Genomic DNA, 20,710 nt, shown 5'->3' with positions numbered 1-20,710 from the left:
GGTACCTGTTCTCTATGGCCTCACCACTGCCTCCACTTCTTCCTAAGCAGGGAAGGCAGTTAGAAGAATGTGGCAATTCCCACATTTTCTCTGTCCAGGAAAATGGCAGTTGGGGGTTGAGTGGGGCTAAGTCCCTTCCTTCCCTGGAACCAGAAGGGCATGCCATGTCTCAGTTCATTATTCTTTATTAGGACTCAAGTTCTGAACAAGGTAGGAAGCAGTGGTAGGAAGGGTTCAGGGAGGGGGATGAGGGAACACCAGACTTGGCTAGTTGGGCCACTGTCAGAATTCAGATGGGAACCCTGGGCTGGATGGGCTCTGGAGAGGGGGGGCTGGGGGTCAGCGGATGGTATATCGTACGTAGGGGACCTCGACATCCTCGCCGCTCTCGTCGTTACAGCACAGCTCAAGCACCAGTGCCCGCACATGGCGGCCCAGCTTTCGCTTCGACACACGGCTTACAATCTCTGTCATCCTGGGGGCAGGGGGGCAGGAGGGCAGGGGGACAGTGTCAGAGAGGCAAAAGGCAAGAGAGGAAGGGCAGATGGGTGGGGGCCCAGGAGGTGAAGGGGGGTGAACAGGAGTGGGATAGTTGCAAGCTGAGGCTCCCTGCCACCCAACTCACGGCTGATCCAGCCGTTCCTTGAGCTTGGCAGCTGGCATGAAGAACGAATAGAGCATAGACACACCCTGGGACAGCATGGTGATCTCCAATTTGTGTTCTTTCTGGAGAAGAGAAGGGGGGTGGCAGTGTCATGGGGGTGGACGGGCCAGTCACACGCACACTTCATTTCCATGTAGGGTGAGAGTGAGGAAGGGGCCTCACCTTAAAGTAGTCGAGGAACTGTTTGAGGGTCATCTCCTCACCGTTAGGCTGCAGTCCCTGTACCTCAAAACGATCCCACAACGTCCACTCTTGGTTATAGTACTGTAGGACAAGGAGCAGGCCAGTGTGATGGGAGCCACCAGAGGGTCCAGCCCCATCCCTTTCCCCTGATCACTCATGCAAAAACATGCTAAGCAAGACCACAAACCTCTTTTGTCCAAAGCTCTCTCATGGCTTCTGCCTCACCTTGAGTTAAGCACTGAAACCTTACAATGATGACTGACAAGGCACTAGGTCATTGCAGTACTTTCTACTCTGTTCCTCACCTCATTCACTCCATTCACTGTGCTCTAGTGATTTCATTCTCAAATGTGCCATGCAGGCACACTCCTACCCTTGCAAAGACTCATCTTCTGTCTGAAATGCCCTCTCCCAAGAAGCCTGCATGGTCAGTTTCCTTACTTCCTCCAAGTTTAGACTTAAACGTCTTTTTAGCAAGGTCTTTCCGACCATCCCATATTTAAAATCCCAAACCCACCCCCTTACCATTGTGTACTCTCAAGTCTTTCTTATCCTGTTTGGGGGAGGGCTGCTCAATAAACACTTGACTGAATTAATAAATGAAGTGGAAGAACTCTGCATTGGAAGCATCCTCCTGGGGTGCAATTCAAATAACCCATCTTTTCTGAGAGCTTCCAAAGGCAGAATCAGAACAGTGCTTAGCACACAGAAGGTACTCAAAAAATATGAGTGACTAAATGAACAAGGGATACACAAAAAGAGTAGGTACACACCGACAGAAACCCTTACCTGGCGAAAGCCTATGAACCAAACTAGAGCCAGCTTGACAGAGAAACAACCCACCCACAAGCCTCCCTGATGCAGGCCCTCACCTGGTGACGGGGTGCGGGAAGGGGTTCAGAGAAGCCGAAGAAAGGCAGGGCCAAGTTGAGGAAACCATTCTTGTAGGAGTCAAGCCGTCGGTGCCCCTGAACCACCTTGTATAGCTCGAGACACACAAGGCCAACCACGGCTGCTGTGGTTGTGGCAATGGCTGGGATGATTTTTCCTGCAATCAGCTTGCTCTATGAGGTAGGAAAAATCAAGGTGATAATTAAGAAGGAAGAGGCTCCCAGTCTACAGAAGGGATGGAATGTGGGGAACTCAGGCCTGGGAAGGGATGAAACATCGGGTCTACATCCCCTCACCTTGTGCCGGTCTGCAGGAGGAATGTCATAGTTCTCTGCACGGAGATTGGATGCAGCCACAATGAAATCCATATGGAAATTGGTGTCATCATCCTTTTATGGTTGGGGGGAGGGTGGGAAGATAATGAGAGGATCAGAGGAGGAAGAGGATTTCTGGTCTTTGGGGACACTGCAATTACCTGCTGGGCTCTCTCAGATCACAAAAGCATGGCTGGGAACGTCTACTTGTTCAGGGCCACATGGCAAGCCCATGATAAATCCCTATTAACAGGGCTAGTGCCACCTCCAGATCCCCAGAGATCTTTTCTGCCCACCCTCTTGCCTACCCAGGGTCCCCACCCAGCACCTTCTCAAAGTCAATGGGGTACATCTTGAACCCAGGGAGCTTTTCTGGACTGGGCAGTGTGGCCTTGAGCTCCTCTAGACGGCTGTCATCTGCAGGAAGAGAGAAAACACCAGCAGCCATTTAGATACCAGGCCAGGGTCCGAGGTGAAAACAGAAGCCCAGATTGGGGCAAAAGGTGATCAGGTAGATAAAGGATTTGAAAAGGAAAGCCATGGGGGGGGCCAAGGAAGAGAGGTAAAACAAGGCAATGGAACACAAACCTGAAGACAGGAAATGGGGGGGGGGCAATCTCTACAGACAATACAGAACGGAAATGGTGACACTAGGAGAAAGTGGAGATGGAAAGAGATCCAAGTGGGAGAGCTGGAGATCTTAGGGACAATGATGTAGAGAGAGGTGGGGAGACATGAAGAGAATATGGGGGACGACGACGACAAAAAGATACATAGAAGAGAAAAGTTGGGAAATATGCAGACATGAATACAGAGGGACAATGAGTAGAGAGAAAACATGAAAAGGAGAAAACAGCAACACAAAGAGGTTAAGACAAGTAGGAGATTTTATATTTTACATATATTACATATACATATATATGAGAAGGAAATAATATGGATGAAAACAAAGAGAGAAGTAATGACAGGAAAAAACATACAGAAAGGAACACGTGGGGGTAGATATCTGTAAAAGAAGATGGGGAGATGACCAGAAGAGAAGACATATGGGGGGGGGGGATGGAAGGAAAATGCAGAGAGTAACAGCTACAGACACAGTATAGAGGGAGAAGAGAGATGAAGGGAAGGGAAGGCTAGGCAGATAATACATAGACCAAGGGTCAGCAAACTAAGGCCCTATGAACCAAAGTCAGCTTGCCACATGATTTATAAATAAAATTTTGTGGGAACAAAGCTACACTCATTCATTTAAATGTTGTATACCGCGGCGTTTGTGCTTCAACTGCAGAGATGATAGCTGCAGACACTATACAGCCCACAAAGCCTAAAGGAGTTCCTATTTGGCCCTTTACCTCTGATATACAGCATAAACTGAGGGAAAGAAATGGAGAGCGATGGGGGACCTGGGGGGAGATGTGAAGAGGGAGATGGGGAGGGAGTGTTTAGAGGAAGAAAGGTATACAAAGGGCACTACTAGGGTAAAAACATACAGAGAAACATGGGAGTAGAAAGATGGAGGCAGATAACAAGGGAGAAAGACCACTGGTAGAGTGGTCTTATCACACCTGCCCAGGTAAACAGATTAAAAAAAAACAGAAAACTTTTCCCTTTAAGGCAGTTATGCATGAAGCAAGAGAAACAAAGAGCTACTTCTCCTGAGGGCCAGTGAGTGGGAAGGGAGAGGGAGTGAGAGAGAGAATGTGTCCTAACCAATCCTCTTCATTTCAATGAAAAGGAGGCTCAAAGGAAGGTGGGGGAAGCCTCAAGCTTGGAATAGCAGCGCAGAGCCAGGGGTAGAAGATTGTTGGGCAGGCTGAGCTGGTCAGGGGACAAGTGACTGCCGGCCGACTGGCCAAAACCCCTCACCAACAGAGGCACTGGCGCTTTGCAGTTCCTGGTCAGAGACATGGATCTTGACACCAGACTTGGGGGTGAACTCAGGGACCTGAACAGCCTGTAAGAGTGTGGCCACAGCAGCTCGGTCCTGAGAGCCTGTCAGCCCGTAGGTCTGGGCAAACAGGTTAGCGGCAGCCACCACGTAGTCCAGATGCAGGGGCTAGAAGAGAAGACAGAGCCCAGAAGGGAAGCACAACAGCCCTCATCGGGGGAGTCTCTGCCTCCTTCCTACCCAACCACCGACGCTAGGAGAGCCCGGAATGGAGACTTACATTGTTGACATCGAAGGTCAGTGGGTGTGGACAGCGTTTGGGCCCAGACCAGAACGGAGCTCCTGAGCTTGTGAGCTAAGGGAGTAGAGAGATTTTTGAGGAGCAGGACCCGAGAGTGGAGGTCTAACAATCCTAACTACTCACCTTGGCCCTAGACAGGCTCTGACTCACTACAGCTGGGCACGCACAGGGAGCTGGAGTCAATCATGACAGACACAGACAACAGGGTACTACAGATGGAAATTCCGATGTCTCGCTGAAGCAGGGACCTCATTGAGAAAATTACAATTCCTGGGCATTTGCTTTGTGCAAGACACACAGCCGTTCAACTAACTTTTATGGATTGCCAAACGCTGTACAAACTTAGTATTAGTATATACCAATAAATCCTCACAAAGTCCCCATGAAGTCGATACTATTATCTCTACTTCACCAAAGAGAAAACTGAGGTGCAAAAACAAGTTATGTGACTTGCCCAAGTGCAAACAGAGCTGGAATTTGAATCCACATTGATTCCTGTGCGCTTAAGTCCAAAATTTCTCCCCCATAATTCCTACAGCCCTGGGAGTCATATGACTCAGCCCACACTGCAAGTAAGGGAAATAGTCTCTTGCTCAAAGGAAAGGGGACAGGAAAAGCAAATCAGGCTTATCATTCTTCTGATATCCCCATGCCTCAGGGCACCTGCCACAGCTGGACTAATGACTGAAAGCAGCCACATGGAGGGGAGCCCACAGCAGGTTCTTGTTCTGAATTCTGCCAAATGAACCTGGCAAGTGGGCATTACCTGGTCAGGAGGGAAGTTGTGCAGCAGCTGCCGGATGTTGTTAGAGTACTGGGTGTGCCAGTGGTGGCAGGCCCAGGTCACACAGTCAGCCCAGGTCTGTGGCCGCTGCAGCACTAGGCTGCGCTGCACGGCCTCCAGCACCTCCAAGGGTTGGGTGCCCGCCAGCCGCAGGGTCCGCTCCACAAACTTGGGGTCTCTATCAGGAATTGGAGTGGTCAGAGGGGCAGGATTACACAGCGGCCCTAGGAGTGGGCTCCAGGGCAACCCCACTTTCTCCAAAGAAAGCTAGTTCTGATCCCAGATGGTCTAGGGCCTGAGCATTCACTGATTCATATGAAGTCTTCCCAGTGCTGGGTGTTACAGTAGTGAGGAAAGCAGACAGGATGCCTTGGCTAGTAGGCAGGGAATGGAGGAAGGGGGCATGTGCTACTTACGTGAGGTATTGATTGACGTTTTCTGCTGGCTGCTTGAAGAGGCCTTCAAACTCGTCCCGAGCCCACTGTGGACAGAGGAAACAAATTACATGAGGGCAATGGCTGACAAAGCGGGCTTCCAGAGGCATTAGAAAGACCATCAGTGAATAAATCAAATATGAAAAACATGATTGCTCTGGGAGAAGGGAAGTCCCTGAAAAACCGCTTCACACCTTCCCCACCCCCAGTACTTCAATTTAAAAACCAAATGAACTTGGCCTAGGGCAGCGGCTACACTAGTGAATGTGTAAAAAAAAAAGTTATTCTTAAGCTCTGCAAACCTTACTTGATGTTATGCCTCAATAAAAAAAAAAAATAATCAAAGTTTAGAGACCTTTCATGTGGAAAAACATCCTCCCTTTGCAGGAGCATACTGAAGTATTAGGGACTAAAGTACTGTAATGTCCACGACATATTTCAGCCCACGTGCTCACACATACACAAATATACAAATCTAAGAAAATGTGGCAAAACAGGAACTGTTAAATTTAGGTGACGCGTAGTATTTTCAGCATTCCACACTACTCTTTATACTTGTTGCATGTTGAAAAATTTCCAAGTTAAAAAAAAAAAAAAAGCACACCCTTTACTTGGGCTCACATCCCCTGAAGGCCAGAGGCCCAGATGCTGCAGGGAGCCTGCTCCCTCCCCTCGCCCCTCAAAGCTGGTCACCTGCAGGGTGTGCTCGATGGCGTTGGGGAAGTTCTTCAGTGTACAGATGGGGATGGACTTCTCAGGTGGGTCCTGGCTCGAGCTGTATGACTCTGTCAGGAAGGGGATCACCACCTGCACGTTGCCCTTGGTGCCCAGTGTGCCTGACTCCAGCAGTGGCTTACGGTAGTATACACAGCGGCGGTCCATGTACATGCCTGGAGGTGGAGGGGTGATGTACATTAGGAGAGGACAAAGAGAGGTACCAACGCGCGCGCGCGCACACACACACACACACACACTCACACACTCAAACCTGTCCTTGACCTCCTCACCCGCCTCCTAACTCACGGGCATCCACGTTGTCCAGGGCATTGGCCACACCATCCAGGTTTTGGAAGAAATCGTCGTCATATATGCGCTCCGTATCAGGGCCTACACGGTTCTGGTGGCTTGTCACATGGATGTATGGATTCATCTGGCGCACAGCTGCAGCAGCAGTGTCAGACTTTAACTTCTAGACAGACAGAGCAAGGGTGGGGATAAGACAGAGCTCAGTTATTCGTGCATTTATCCAACCAACCTCAGGGGGCTCCCTGGATTAGCAGGGGCTCAGTGGAAAGGAAGCAGTAGCCAGCTACCTGATCTTCTGCCTACTTAACATCTACTGTTCTTTCTTTCAGGTTGGGGTACATTCCCCCCAAAAAAACAGGATCTAAGCGCACAAACAAGCATGATCCTAAAAGTCCCAAGCCAGGTCCGTCCCTCTGCTGCTCAAAAAGTCCCTATCCAGGTCAAAGGAGCTGGCTCCATTTCCTCTAGCTCATCTCCTCCCATCCTCCCATCTCTGGATCGCGGCCCGGAGCACTCTCCTACTGCCTCCCACCCTCCAAGTCTGCAGATCCTTCCTCATCCACTGTGATCAAAACGGCAAACCCTTATCATGGGTCCACCCGATTTCCCTTTGCTGGCTTCTGTGCACAGCAGTTATCATGACACTGTCCCCTCCAGAAGGCTTCCCAGTTAAGACTCCTGTATGACCCAGCTTCCACTGTGCAGAGAAGAGGGTGTAAAGCACTCCCCATGGAATGGCCTGATTGCAAGGCTGGCCCTTGCCTGGCATCTGTGAACTTGGATTTGGGGAGGTTTCTCACCATTCCTCATCTGCTTAGGGTAGCTCTCTGTGCCTAGACTGCTTATGTAAACAATGTGGTTTTTGCACATCTGCTTTCCCTCTGAAAGTCTGGAACCTGGGTCCATGCCCAGCAGACAGTGCCTATGTGACCAGCTCATAGTAAAAACCCTGGGTGCTGAGTCTCTAACAAGCTTCCCTGGCTGACAGTATTTCACACATTGCAACTGGCTACTGGGGTGAATTAAACATCCACTATGCGACTCCTCTGGGAAAGGAGTCTTTTGAAAACTTGTGCCTGGTTTCTCCCAGACTTCACCTTGTGTACCTTTTCCCTTCGCTGGTGTTGCTCTGTATCCTTTGCTGGAAGAAACCATAGCTGTGAATATGACTGACTATATGCTGAGTTCTGTGAGTTCTCCTAGTGAATCACTGAACTTCGGGGTAGTTTAGAGGACTCCCAACACACTGTCCCAACAGCAATAAGAGAACAAGGAAAAAAAAATGGTAGATTTGCCCTGGCCAGATAGCTCAGTTGGTTAGAGCATCGTCCGGAAGTACAGAGGTTGCCAGTTCGATCCCCGTTAAGGGCACACACAGGAACAAATGATGTTCCTGGTCTTTCTCCTTTCCCCTCTCGCTAAAATCAACAAATAAAAAATTAAAAAAAGAAAAAAGTAGATTCAATGGAAGGATTCTCAATAAATGTTTGTTAAATGAGTAACAGAGAAACAGGAAAAGAACTGAAGGAAAGAAAAAGGCGGAAAGGCCTCCTTTCCAGGAATGGGAACAAAAAAAGAGGGAAGTGAGATGACAAAGCCTTTCCCCGACTCACCGTAACATCCCAGGGCCTGAACAGAAACTGTCGGTTCAGATTTGACTTCTCAATGGTGTCCATGTCTGTGATGACAATTTCCCCACCATCTCCGCTGCCCAGCCCAATCATGGCAAAGTTCTTAAGCAGCTCACAGCCAATGGCTCCTGCACCCACCTAGGAAGCAGCCAAGAAGAGACAGAGCCTGGTTAACACAGGTTAGTGTCAAGTCAGCCATCTCTTCTCATTCACCCTGAGGACTGAGGAGCCCGGATAAGTCTAATGCCACATACTCAAGTCCCAGGACTGTAAGAAATAACCAACCAGTCATCGGAGAGAAGCAACACCAGAGGGGGTTCACAAGAGTGCACCAGGCTTTCCCTTAAGAAAATGGCAAAAGGCACCTGATAGAAATGTAAGAACCAAGAGACCCTCCCTTAGGAGACAGAACCCCAAAGAGGTGGCCAGAGGGCAGAGGAGGTGAAGGGAGTGGGTGTCTAAGAGGATCACTCACCAGGAAGTACTTCTGCTTGCCTAGCTTCTCTTGCAAGTCTGAGCCAAATACGGCCACCTGCCCATCATAACGGTTCTGGCGCTGGGGAATGAGAAGGGAAGAGGGTCGGAGAGGGGCCTTGCCAGAAATGCCCCCCAGTGGCGCCTCCCCCATGGGCCACATTCAGATACCGGGAGGCATTTCTCCTCTGTGAGGGCCTCTTTGTCCTCAGGGAGACACTCCAGGGCATCAAAGTACAGCCACTGCATAATGGGCATAAACTTCCCAGAGCAGGCCTGGACATTGGGGAGGAGAGGGAAAGTAGTCAGTGGTTAATGGGGGCAAAACATAGAAGGACAGCAAGTGATGGAGTCAGGGGAGTGCCGATCCATCCCAACCCTGCCATTCTCCACCCACACTGACCTTCATGACCTCCTGGGCAGCCAGGCCCCCAATGAAGGCATTTATAGGCGCCAGATCCCCAGCAGCCACATAAGCCAGCTTCCGGATCAGGTCCTCATCCAGGCTCTCCTGCTGCAATGCTGGCAGGGCTCGAGCATTCACAGCCTGGGCTAAGGCCACCAGCTCTGCTGCATCCTCCTGGTAGGGCAGAAGGAACCAAGAGTACACTTATCAGAGAACACTGTGGGCGAAGGGTGGACAGGGGCATTGTGGGCCTTCAATGCCAAGGTAATTTGCCCTGGCTGGCTTACCCACCCACCCACCTCATTGTGGGGCCGAGGAGGCTGGCCATGCTGAGCACAGAACTGGTGCAGGGCCTGGAAGCCAATATGCAGCTGGGCAGGGCGGGAATACTTGGCGAAGTCCGTCATCACAAATTCAGGCTCTACCAGTGAGGCCAGCAAAGATTTCTGTGGGGGATGAGGGCAGGGCATCACAACCAGAAGAGAAGAACAGAGAACACAGAAATGCCCAGAACAACCCCCCTACACTCACAAAGCTGATCTTCTTAGGTACTTTGACCTGACTGACGATACCGCCACGGATATAGTCAGAGAAGGTGGAGGTGTCACAGATGCTAAAGGTGTAAGGACCTAGGGTAGACAGGGAAGCAGTCAGACTACCTACTCTCCCTAAAACCCACACCACCAAGATAAGGAAAACCCATTCCCAACCTAGTTCAGACATCAGGACCCATCCCTTTTCCATCCCAGGTTCTACTCTGACATCAGAAACCACCTCTCTTTTGCCCTAGATTCAGCTCCGACACCATGAGACCCCATGTCCTTGGTCCCAAGTCGACACTGGAAGACATTCCCTGCTCCCTGTCCAAATCAGCTCGACATGAATGGATCCCGATATGCTCTGTTCAAACACCAAAGACCTTTCCTCTCCAGCACAGATACCAGGGACCTATTTTCCTGGGAACAGCTCACACACGAGATAGCACCTCTCTCCCGTGCCCACCAGCTGTGGTTGGACCCCCAGGGGCTGTTTCTGGTTTAAATTAGACAGCCAGGGTGTATCCCTTCACTCAGAGCCCAGGGACACACCTCCTATCTCCCGACTCCCCCATGGCCCTAGCTTACCCAGGACTTTGATCTCCATGGGCTGACTTCCATTGAGTTCAACCATGCCCTGTACTTCTGAGAAGGAAACAAAGTCCCCACTCTCAAACCCATGTCGGGCTTCATCCAGGCAGGTAACCACACCAGGATTGTCCTGATTAAGGAAAGAGTGAGTCTCAGAGGCAAGCTCAGGGTAACAGCAGCAGATAAGAAAGCCTGCTGCTGCCTATCTGCATGCCAGGATTCAAGGCTGATCTCACCTTTGTGACCATGGAAACCATAGCACTGAGCGGCTGTTCCCCATTGGTATCAGTGAGGATCATTTCCTCTCCAAAGTCACAGAAGAGTTGCCTGTAGAGGGGGCAAATAGGGCTGATGCCAGAGTTACATGCAGGGGGGGGGGGGGGAACCTCATGTGTCCCTCAAGATGCAGCAAATACAGCTAATCCCTGCTGGGAATCAGGCGGTGTTCATGCCACATGGGGAGGTGCACACATACAATCTAAAACCTGGGTGGCTGAGGGCAGTGAGAGCCTGGTGGTCTTGACCTGGGCCTGGCAGAGGTTGGGGGAAAAGGGTGGGGGCACTCACCCAAACAGGCCCCGTGTGTCTGCCACCACCAGCTTGATGCCATGACTGTGACAGAATTCACCCACTAGCAGCTGGTCCTCCAGGGGGGTGTTGGTAAGGACCACCACCTGTCAGAGAGGTAAAGACTCAGGGCCGGAATAATGGAGGAAGATTGGTGAGAGGGTTCAGAAAATTCTGAGGGCTTTGCTACTTTTAGCTCTTTCAGAGATACAAAATACCAAGTCTATCACAATGTATCAGATTCAGAGCCAGTGAAACATAGTAACGAGAAACTGAATCCCTGGGAATCCCTAGGCCAGACAGGCAAGGTACAGAGGCATCTGGGCCCTGGCTAGGCAGCTCAGTTGATAATAGTTGCCCCAATATGCCCAAGTTGCAGGTTCAATTCCCAGTCAGGGCACATACAAGAATCAACCACTGAATGCATACATAAGTAGGACAAGAAATTGATGTTAATCTCTCTCTAAAGTCAATTTAAAAAAAATGGGCAGCTGGCAGGACAGTCTGGAGAACATCTGACTCATTCATTTGCCAACACCCCTGCCTGCCTGCAACCCTGCCATGCCCTGTGAGACACAGAAGAGGTAAATCTGTCCCAGCCAAAGTGTGAGCTCACTCCTACCAGACCCATTTGCTCCCAATTCTGAAGACAACGCCTGCTTGGGCCCTGGCCAGGTAGCTCAGTTAGTTAGAGGATTGTCCTGGTATGCTAAGGTTGCAGGTTTAATCTCCAGTCAAGGCACATTGGAGAATCAACCAATAAACACATAAATAAGTGGAATAACAGATCGATGTCTCTCTCTTCCCCTTCCTCTCTCTAAAAGTCAGTCAATAAAAAAAGACAACATCTGCCCTGGCTGGTTGGCTCAGTGGTAAGAGTATCAGTCCTGCGTGTGGATGTCCTGGGTTCGATTCCTGGTCAGGGCACTCAGGAGAAACGCCCATATGCTTTCCATCCCTCACCCTCTTGCTTCTCTCTCTCTTCCCCTCCTGCAGCCATGGCTTGATTGGAGAGAGTTGATCCCAGCTGCTGAGGACAGCTCCATGCATGGTCTCCACCTCAGGTGCTAAGAGCTCGGTTGCTGAGCAACAGAGCAGCGCCTCAGATGGGTGGAGCATCGCTCCCTAGTGGGCTTGCTGGGTGGATCTCCGTTGGGGTGCATGCAGAAGTCTCTCTCTGCCTCTGCTGCTCTCACCGAATAAAAAAAACAATGCCTGCTCAGTCACGACCATTGGGATTATGCTCTCTGCCTGAATGCTCACCCTTCCCCACCAGGGTGAGTGCCTATCCCTACCTCAGGGTTCAGTGGCAGTATGTCTGGGCTGCCGGGACACCCAGGAGCAGAATCTAAGCTCCCACAGCTCCTCTTTCTGGCCCAGAGTTTTTATTTAACAAGCAACTAGATGGCCCTTTATCATGTGCCAGCTGCTGTTCTTTTAATTTTCTTTAAAGGTAAGGTTTTCTTTATTTTTTTGAAAGATTTTATTTTTTAGAAAGAGAGGAGAGCGAGAAAGAGAGATAGAGTAGAGGGGAGGAGCAGGAAGCATCAATTCCTATATGTGCCTTGACCAGGCAAGCCCACGATTTTGAACCAGTGACCTCAGTATTCTAGGGTGACGCTTTACCCACTGAGCCACCACAGGGCAGGCCCAGCTGCTATTCTAAATGTTTAACCATCACAAAAACTCTTTGAGGTCGGTCATTACCACCACTCCCGAGTCTACAAATAGGAAAAAGTAAAGCACAGGAGATTAAGTGACCTGCCTGAGGTCATACTAACAGAAGCAGAGACTTACGCCAAGGCAGTCTGGCTCCAGTCTGTGTTCATAATTCCTATGCTGTACTATCTGCCTGTCCATATCTCCCCCCCCCCCCCCGAAAAGGCAGGTCTAGGATCTAAATCCTGCCTACACCCTCAGCGGCAGCCCCAACCTGAACATGTCACACTGGCCACTCCATTAAGTACTGGACAAATGAACACACCAGAGATGGAGAGAGTTGGGGCAGGAGGCTGGGCTGTGCCCATGATACCTGGAAGCCACTAAGGAAGTCCTCAACAAGGGGGCCAGTGTAGGCACTGACAGGCACGTAGCTGTTGAGCTCAGCGAGGCGGGGCTGGGAGACCTCGGCCCGGTTTTTACCGATGTCCTCCTCCCGCAGGTAGAACTACAAAGTAAAGTAAGGAACCAAGTGAAGTGGCTATTGACGAGCCTGGGACTGGCACTCTGGTAAGGAAGGGTTGGGAAGAGGTACCTGGGAGGAGAGGTCAGCCCACTGGGCAGTACCCTGGTCATGTAGGGTGACAGCCTTGACTCCACCAAGGATGATGTTTTTGGCAATCTCCACGCCCAGGCCTCGCAGGCCTGATACCAGGACGCTGGATGTCTGGAGCCGTTTCATTGCCTCATGGCCCAACACGTATCTGCCAGGTTAAAAGGCATGTTAGGTCAGGGTCGGGCCCTTCTAACCACAGCCTCTCAGAGTCCCCCTCCCACCTCTTTGTCCAACCTTGACCCCACTTACAGCTGTCGGGAATAAAGGCCCTCATCTATGTCCGCTTCATTGCCGTTCTTCGCCATTCCCTAAGGATGAAGGGGGAAGAACAGGTTTAAAAAGACATGCAAGAGTAGGGCGAGGACAGAAGGACAGTGATACAAAAGATATTCCCACTCACCACCCCACCTGCCAGTTTCCAGGAAGAAGACACTCACGTTGGTTGGCACTGAGGGCACTTCGGACAACACAGAGTGGGCAGGGGAACAGTTAGAACCCGACTTTGAATCAGGCCCGGACACGCGACGTTTCTTGGACAGCGGCGAGCTGGACATCTAGAATGAGAAAGGAAGGTTATGTGAGCCCAGGCAATGTGGATGTTTCTGTTGGTTAGTGGCAACTATGGGGGAAGGGAAGACTTCAGGACTGGTACCCCCATTTTATAGAAGAGGAGACAGGTACAAAGAAATGAGGTGACTTGCCCAGGGTCACACAGCTGTCAGACCTAAGATTTCAACCCAGGTGTCTGGGTTGCAATCTATGCTACTGACCACCAGGCCATTAGCCTTTCTACCCAGCCCAGCATGAGGGAGAGATGCCAATCCTACAGGGTGAAAGGAGTGACAAGAAGAATGTACTCGTGGAGAAGTCAGAGGAGAGATGGAGATTCAGGTCAGCCTGCCACTCCTTAACAGATCTAATTTAACCCTACGAGCTCAGTTCCCTACCTGAAAAAGTGGGATGATAATACCACTTACCTACCCCACAGAGTACAAACCATAAAGCCTGGCACAGAGCAGGTGAGCAAGATCAAGCAGCCATTCTCTTCCCCTTAACCCCGGTGGCAGGGGTGCAGGAAGGAAATGCAGCTTGGATATCCATCAGGGTGGCATGATGTCAGAGAACCGGAACCCAGAGGGGCTCAGGGAGGAGCTTCATAAAGCCTAAGCCCCTCCCTTCCCTCTCACTCCAGCTCTGAGAGAGCCAGGCCAGTATGAGGTGGCAGGGAGAGAGGAGAAACACATATCCCAAGCCCCGTCTCATGTGGAGTCCCTTAAGCAGGGTTGACAATAACGACATGTGTTTATTAGAGCCCTCCCTAGTCCTGACGTCATACTAAGCACTTTATGAGCCTTGCCTCACCCTAAGAGTCCATCTTGGCACCTGTCACACCCTAGGACTAAGCAAGATGACAGGAGCTCCTTGCTATCTACCAAGGACTTACTACTTGGTAAGAGTAAAGGGCTTCATTTAATCCTAACAATGCCCACGGACCCAGTAAGTAACCTTATGCCTACACCACAGAAAACAAAGGCCCAGGGAACTCCAGTCACTTGCCCAGAGCCAGCAGGACTGTTTGCCAAATGCTTCCTGGGGGATTCAAGTCAAAACCCAGAGTAAGGGCCCAGGGCACAGTGCTAAGAGATGAGGGGTGAGGGAGGAGATCCCATGAGGAGGAAGAAGCCAGTAGCCAGTAGGTGGGAGGCTGGTGAGGGCCTGAGTCAGCCAGTTAGTTGTATTACTAGGAATGCTAGGAACCAACCAAGGTAGGAACAGATTTGGTCAATTAGGGAGATAAAGGCAAATCCTATTTTTACATTTACCCAGATCTCTGACCTGGGTAGGGATCTCATTTCCCGAGCCCCATTTTTTCCCCCAAAAGCAGGGACAAAGGGAACTATCCTCAAGGGGCTGCTGGGTAGGTTAAAAAAAAAATCAAGGTCTGTGGTCAGAACTCAGTGAACCGACGACATAAGCTCCTCCCTGGGCATGTGCAGTGGCCTCTATTACTTATCTCTTCACCTTGTCACTGGTATGTTTGTCTGGGACACACCATCTTCCCACTCCCTAAATTCGAGATGATCCAGGGCCAGAGAGATCTTTAGTATCTTCACCTTATACCTTGGGCCCCTGGTAGCAAGGGTCTGAGCAGGTTTTGGTTGACTGTTCAAGAATGAATTTCAACTGCAGAGGTTTGGAACCAGACAGTCTCAAGGCAAGCTGCAGGGGGCTGGGACAGACACTCCTGAGAGGAGCTAAAGATTCCCCACTCCCATCACAAAATCAGTATCCTTTTTATCCCTCAACATATGCTAAGGTGCCAATTAGGACATAAATACTATCAACTGATCAACTGTTTATTTAGCAAAGCTGAACTGGGGGCTTAGAGTTTCAGAACTTGCCTGAGGCCTTCAAATTGGAGATTTTGAAGCCTGAGCATTCTCTACCACCCAAACCAGAGAAGGTTTGAGGTAGGACTCTTGGAGCAGGTTTGAGAGAGGACAGCCACAGGGTCAGGTTATTAGGATGGAGAACCTAGGGCATAGGATCCTGGGGCCTGTCAAGCCTCCTGGGAGAGATTAACTGAGAGGTTTCTAGGAACATAACAGTGAGGAATTAGGAGGCAGTTGTCTAGAGTCCAGGGAGGCTGAGAGAGGTGGAAAAGGGGATGTTAGAAGCCCTGGGGGGCAAGTGGGACAGGCCAGGAAATTACACTGAGGCTACAAGGCTCCCAGAGTCTACAAGGAGGTAGGAGGGCAGTTGTTGGGCCCCACAGAAGCTGCACGGGGGAATGGTGGGGATTTGGGGACCAAAAAAAGCTGCAGAAAGATGCTGGGGTCTGCAGGGAGGGGTGTTGTCCATCAGGACAGTGCTGGGGCACTGAGGATCTCTAGGGGGCAGGTGCTGGTGGCAGAGAGAAATCTCTGATCAAAAATAGGAACTTGCAAAGAAAAAACAACAAAAGGGCTCAAAGGGGGAGAGGTGTGTCTGACATCTATGCCTGAGTTCCAGGAGGCTATGAGGGTGGATGCTGAGGCCCAGAGTGGGGTGGGGAGGGATTTCTACTGGAGCACAAAAGCCTTGTTTTGATCTTATTGGTACTGGCTAGGGACCACAGCTTCTCTGAGAGGGTGGAAAGGGAGGTTGAGCCCAAATAGTTCTGGGCCTAAAAAGTTCAGTAAGCAGATACAAGCAGATACTGGCTAGGTCACCAAGTGGGGTTGGGTTTCTCTGACTAATTATGTGGGATCTCATGGAAGCTTGGAAAGTAGATGCCAAGAAAGGGGTTTTCTACTTTGATGGAGGACAACTGGGACTGCTGCAGGGAGACATCCGACAATGATGTTGGGGTCTTATGAAACTGAAATACAACGACCAAGGGACTTGACTGAAAATGGTGTAGACCTTGAAAGGCTCTGAGGGTAGATTCCGAAGCCTGATGTGAAGGTTAAGGGATCTGTGAGAAGCTGGAACCCTGGTTGGCTTCTGAAGGCAGAGGTTGAGTTAAGAGTGGGGTTTGAGAGGCAAGTCTCTGATGGAGGGGGCTAGGACCCAAAACAGTCTGCAAGGGCAGATGCTGGCAGGGGGATCTCTAATAGAATAGATTAGGTGCATTTTATGGCGGAGATGTTGAGGCCATTAAGAGGGGACAATGCAAAATGAAATATGAGATATTCCTTTATAGTAGATGATCTCTAGGGGCAGATTATAGAAACTGAAAGGAGTCTCTAAAGGTAAATGCTGAAAGGGGCCTCTTAATAGAAGTGCTGGGCCCAGAGGGCTTCTGATGGAAAATGCTAGGGCCAGGGAAGGGTTGAGAGACCTTAGATGCGGAAGAGGTGGTCTCTGACATGGGGGCCAGGCCCAAATGGCCTTTCACAGGATCTAGTCTCCTTAGAAGCTCTGAGATCAGAAATGTGTGTGTGTATTGGAGTGTCTAAAGAAAGATGATAAAAGAGTCTTAAATGAAAACCTATAAACCCTCCCACCCAGAGTCTGGCCCCTGCTGGAAGCTGCGATGGCAAATACGGAGGGACTAGCGGTGTATAAAGGGCGATTCTAGAGGTCTTTAGTAAGTACTGAAGAAGGTTCCTACCGAAAAATGTCAGTTCCGCCCCAAGATCTGCGCCCCCCTTCCCGATCCCCAGTGGCCCACCCAGACATCAGCATGGCCCAGCGCATGCCCTGTGCCCTCCGATGCATCCCGAACCCCCTGCCAAAGCGCTGAGGACAGCCGTTCATTACCAATGCCGGTTCCCCGGGTCGCGCCGCCGCCAACTCCTCTAGGAGCCGAAGCCAAGCTCGGCTGCCACCCTCCTCCTTCTCCCCGCCGTCTGGGCCGCCAAGAGCCGCCGCTGCCTGAATCGCCTTCTCCTCCCCCGGCCGTAGTGGTTGTGCTCTTCCCAGACAGCTCCTTTACCCCAGCTGCTGACACAAGATGGCGGCCGCCGAACGCGAGGCCGGAACAAAACCTTGGGTACCACCCCCAGAAACCCGGATGCAGGCAGACCGCGCCCATTTTGGTCCCTGCCCGCTTCTTAATCATTCGAAGAGGAATAGCTCCACCTGGTGGCTACTATAGCACTAATTAGGAAAACAGGTAGAAAGCAGGTAAAACAACAGGCCACGCCCCACAGAGCCTGAATAATGAATACATTGTTACAGCCAGGCTGCAATGGAAACCAAGAAAGGGCATCAAGCCCACACTTCCTGATCATAAATTATGCATGAGGCCGGGTGGTTGGTTGGTTGATTAGCACAAGGCAACAAGAAAACCAATGTTAAAACATGGAAGCCACGCCCCACTGCTCATAAAGAATGAATAACTTTGTAGCAGCCCGGAAGCCAAGGAGACCAAGGCTACATCTTTCGTGAATAATGCATGAATTCCGGTGGCCTGGGACAAAAGTTACAGGTCTGCCTATTGATGTATCTAATAAGTATCCTATAAGCAGGGAAATATCTAATAAGTACCCTATAAGCAGGGAAATATCTAATAAGTATCCTATAAGCAGGGAAATATCTAATAAGTATCCTATAAGCAGGGAAATATCTAGGAAGTATCCTATAAGCAGGGAAATATCTAATAAGTATCCTATAAGCAGGGAAATATCTAATAAGAATCCTATAAGCAGGGAAACAGTTACTACAGGGAAAACACACTCTCTCCTCAACCCCACTCATTACTAATGAATAAGGATGCTGCAGCAGCTCAACCTGGAAACTCAGGGAGATCAAGAAAGGTCCCACACACTTATCATGAATTACACATGAGGCTGGATGGACAGCCCTGCCCAGCAAGTAGGGATTAGCGGGTCCTCCAACCACAGCAACATGGCCATGCTTTCCTGTTCATAATTAAAGACCATGCCACCCAGCCATAGGGGAAACCCAAGGTAAGTGTAGTTGCCTTCTCCTCAACCCTGACTAACTACATGTGAACTAGGGCTGCCTTGGTTCAGCCAAATCCAGGCTCACTACATGCCTTCGACAAGTGCATCAGTTTCCACAACTGTAAAATAGGGCCAGTAATCTACCTCATAAAGGCAAGAGGTGTTACCAGAATCAGATAATATATGGATTCAGAGTAGTGCTGGCACAGGACACCGTTGCATTTTAAAATATTATATATTAACACAAAGATAATATGTAAATATATTTGTGCTAACATACAATTAGCTGTGGGTGGGTGAAGGTATACCCAGCCACTGGAGAAACCCCCAACCTGGGGCATGATTTTCAAATAATGCCTCAAAACACCCTCACAGAAGGACACTGAAATGCTAAGGACACCAATGTCCATTACGTAGGTAGGACAGACAACCAGACCGCTTAGCGATTGGTTTTTTTCTGTCCTTCCCAAGTCTCAGCTCAAAGGTGATCAATCTCCTTAGAGAGTTCTTAAGCACTCACAAAAATCATTCCCATTGTCCAATGATTAGCTATGTGACCTGGGGACATACACTTAACTTCTCTAAGCCACTCTTGCCCCACCCATAAAATGTGAGTATTAACCTACCCGGTGATGGAGTTTCAATAACTAAATATGTAGAAAGGGCTTAAACAGTGCCTAGCACACAGTGCTACTTGACTAACATTAGTAGTTGTACCATTAAACTGGGAGTGGGGGGCGGGGGGGTTACAGCATTTGAATACACTCTGGAACTAGACTGGCTAGGTTTGAATGCTGGCTCGGCCACTCACTGACTGTAACCGTAGGCAAATTACTTACTCTCCTAGTGTCCCAGTTTCCTCACCTATAAAATGGGATAATAATAAGCTACGATTTAGGGCTGTTGTGGGGATTAAATGAGCTAATAAAGTGCTAAACGAGTGTAAACTAAAGTGACCATCACTTGCCCATACCCATTTTTCAGGCTCGCAGAGAGATCTGCCAAAGATCGCAGGGGGCTGCCCAACATCGACTGGATTTGAATCTAGAGCTTTTTGTTGAAAATTTGAGATCACTGGGCTTTCTAAAGAACGAACTGTGTACCAGGCCTCGTCCCTTCCCTAGACAAAGGTTTAATCCTCGAGCGTGAGGGAAAGCTAACAGCAGGTCACGCAAATGAAGCCGGGAACGCTACGCCCCTCATGAATTATGCACAACGCCCCCCAGAAAAGGGGCAGAAAAGTCGGGGCGCTACTCACCTTGACGGTTAAGCAAGGAGCTCTAGTTTTGTCAGTCAGACGGCAGAACGCCCCTTCAGCATGCTGGTCCACCCCCTCGTGAATAATTCACAAGACCATACTTCCAGCGGTCTAGGTGCAAAGGAGGCAAAAATTTTACTTCTTCGCAGCCCCACCTCCGTGTGAATAATGAATAAAGCCGCTAGCGAAGGCCGGGCGGCACCGTGTCCCCTCGGGAAGCGCCCGGCAGCCGGCGTCCCCTGCACAGTCCGGGCTAGCGACTGCTCTCCCGACCAACTGTTGGGCTCGGGAGCGTCCGCTCCCTCAGCCCGAGCGCGGGGCGAGCGCATCGTAGAACCGGAGGTCACAAAGGCCACAGACACCCTCACAATGCCACGTCGGGTCGAATTTTCCCACAGTCGCCAAGACCTCTCCTGAGACAAGCTCTCCCAAAAATCCGCCCTGACTAACGAACTTCAAACTTAGTCTCTCCCCTCAGGGAGCACCTCAGATCCTGCCTCACGAACAGAGTACTCGGACATGAACCCTAAAAGGTCTCCTCAAACATTCCCCTACACCCTGTCTCTGAGGGGAATATAAACCCTGCCTCCAAGGTATATTCCCTAAAACAGACTACCTCATCCCGCCCCGAAGTCTCCACAGGCTACTTTCTGAGGGTACCTCAGAACAGCCAACCCGGGCCCAGAGCCTTCCCTCACACTGAGACCCCTCCCTCAGGTGCTGTCCAGGGCCTTGGGGATACCGTGCTTCAGCTCACCTCCTGCGTTGAGGAAAAGCTTCGCCTTCCTGCTGGAGATGAGCCGACGCCACGGGGCAACGGAAGCGCAAAGCGGCTCCTCCGTCGCACAAGAGGAGCCAGAGTTTGCGCGGAGCTCGAAAGCGCGGGGCTTGGAGTGCCGCGGCTTGGAACGTACCACAGACGCTCAGCTAGAGGGGAGTCCGGTCTGCTCCCGCGCCGTCGACGGACAACGTTAGACCCGGACACCCCTAAGAATTGTGGTTCCTCCTGAAAAACCGCGCGGCATGCTGGGGATGGTAGTCCTACCCGGCCAGTGCCTGGTGCACGTGGTGAGCATCCGCGGCCAGGGTATGGG

At 50.5% G+C, this 20,710-nt stretch overlaps 1 protein-coding gene across 2 annotated transcripts; it reads right to left on the bottom strand.

Annotated features, from left to right (window-relative positions):
• Nucleotides 1–167: 167 nt before the first annotated feature.
• UBA1 (ubiquitin like modifier activating enzyme 1) lies at nt 168–19,727 on the bottom strand. Of its 2 annotated transcripts, none has more exons than XM_066248771.1 (26): nt 19,617–19,727; nt 13,403–13,519; nt 13,215–13,273; nt 12,945–13,113; nt 12,723–12,857; nt 10,691–10,797; nt 10,360–10,450; nt 10,121–10,253; nt 9,528–9,625; nt 9,296–9,442; nt 8,994–9,170; nt 8,762–8,866; nt 8,592–8,672; nt 8,099–8,254; nt 6,483–6,648; nt 6,153–6,349; nt 5,442–5,506; nt 5,008–5,203; nt 4,221–4,295; nt 3,919–4,108; nt 2,381–2,469; nt 2,035–2,127; nt 1,720–1,911; nt 827–928; nt 626–726; nt 168–475 (listed from the first exon to the last, which is right to left on the bottom strand). In XM_066248771.1, the coding sequence occupies exons 2-26, from the start codon at nt 13,517–13,519 to the stop codon at nt 340–342; spliced, it is 3,177 nt and encodes a 1,058-aa protein (XP_066104868.1). In that variant the 5' UTR covers nt 19,617–19,727; the 3' UTR covers nt 168–339. The 2 variants fall into 2 exon arrangements, with proteins under 2 accessions (XP_066104868.1, XP_066104867.1); XM_066248770.1 differs by lacking the exon at nt 19,617–19,727 and adding an exon at nt 17,211–17,417.
• Between the last annotated feature and the right edge of the window lie 983 nt (nt 19,728–20,710).

This window comes from Saccopteryx bilineata, chromosome X (genome assembly GCF_036850765.1).
Source record: "Saccopteryx bilineata isolate mSacBil1 chromosome X, mSacBil1_pri_phased_curated, whole genome shotgun sequence".
NCBI classification, from domain to species: Eukaryota; Metazoa; Chordata; class Mammalia; order Chiroptera; family Emballonuridae; genus Saccopteryx; species Saccopteryx bilineata.
Note: the sequence above shows the minus strand (reverse complement) of the source record. Positions and strands in the feature narration are given on the sequence as shown.

Excerpts from the sequence above, each read along its gene's own strand:
- UBA1 (XM_066248771.1), bottom strand. The coding sequence starts at position 13,519 with ATGTCCAGCTCGCCGCTGTCCAAGAAACGTCGCGTGTCCGGGCCTGAT. Across the intron at positions 10,254-10,359 it reads TGGTTTCCATGGTCACAAAG|GACAATCCTGGTGTGGTTAC; the intron begins GTGAGATCAGCC and ends TTCCTTAATCAG. Across the intron at positions 476-625 it reads AAGGAACGGCTGGATCAGCC|GATGACAGAGATTGTAAGCC; the intron begins GTGAGTTGGGTG and ends CCCTGCCCCCAG.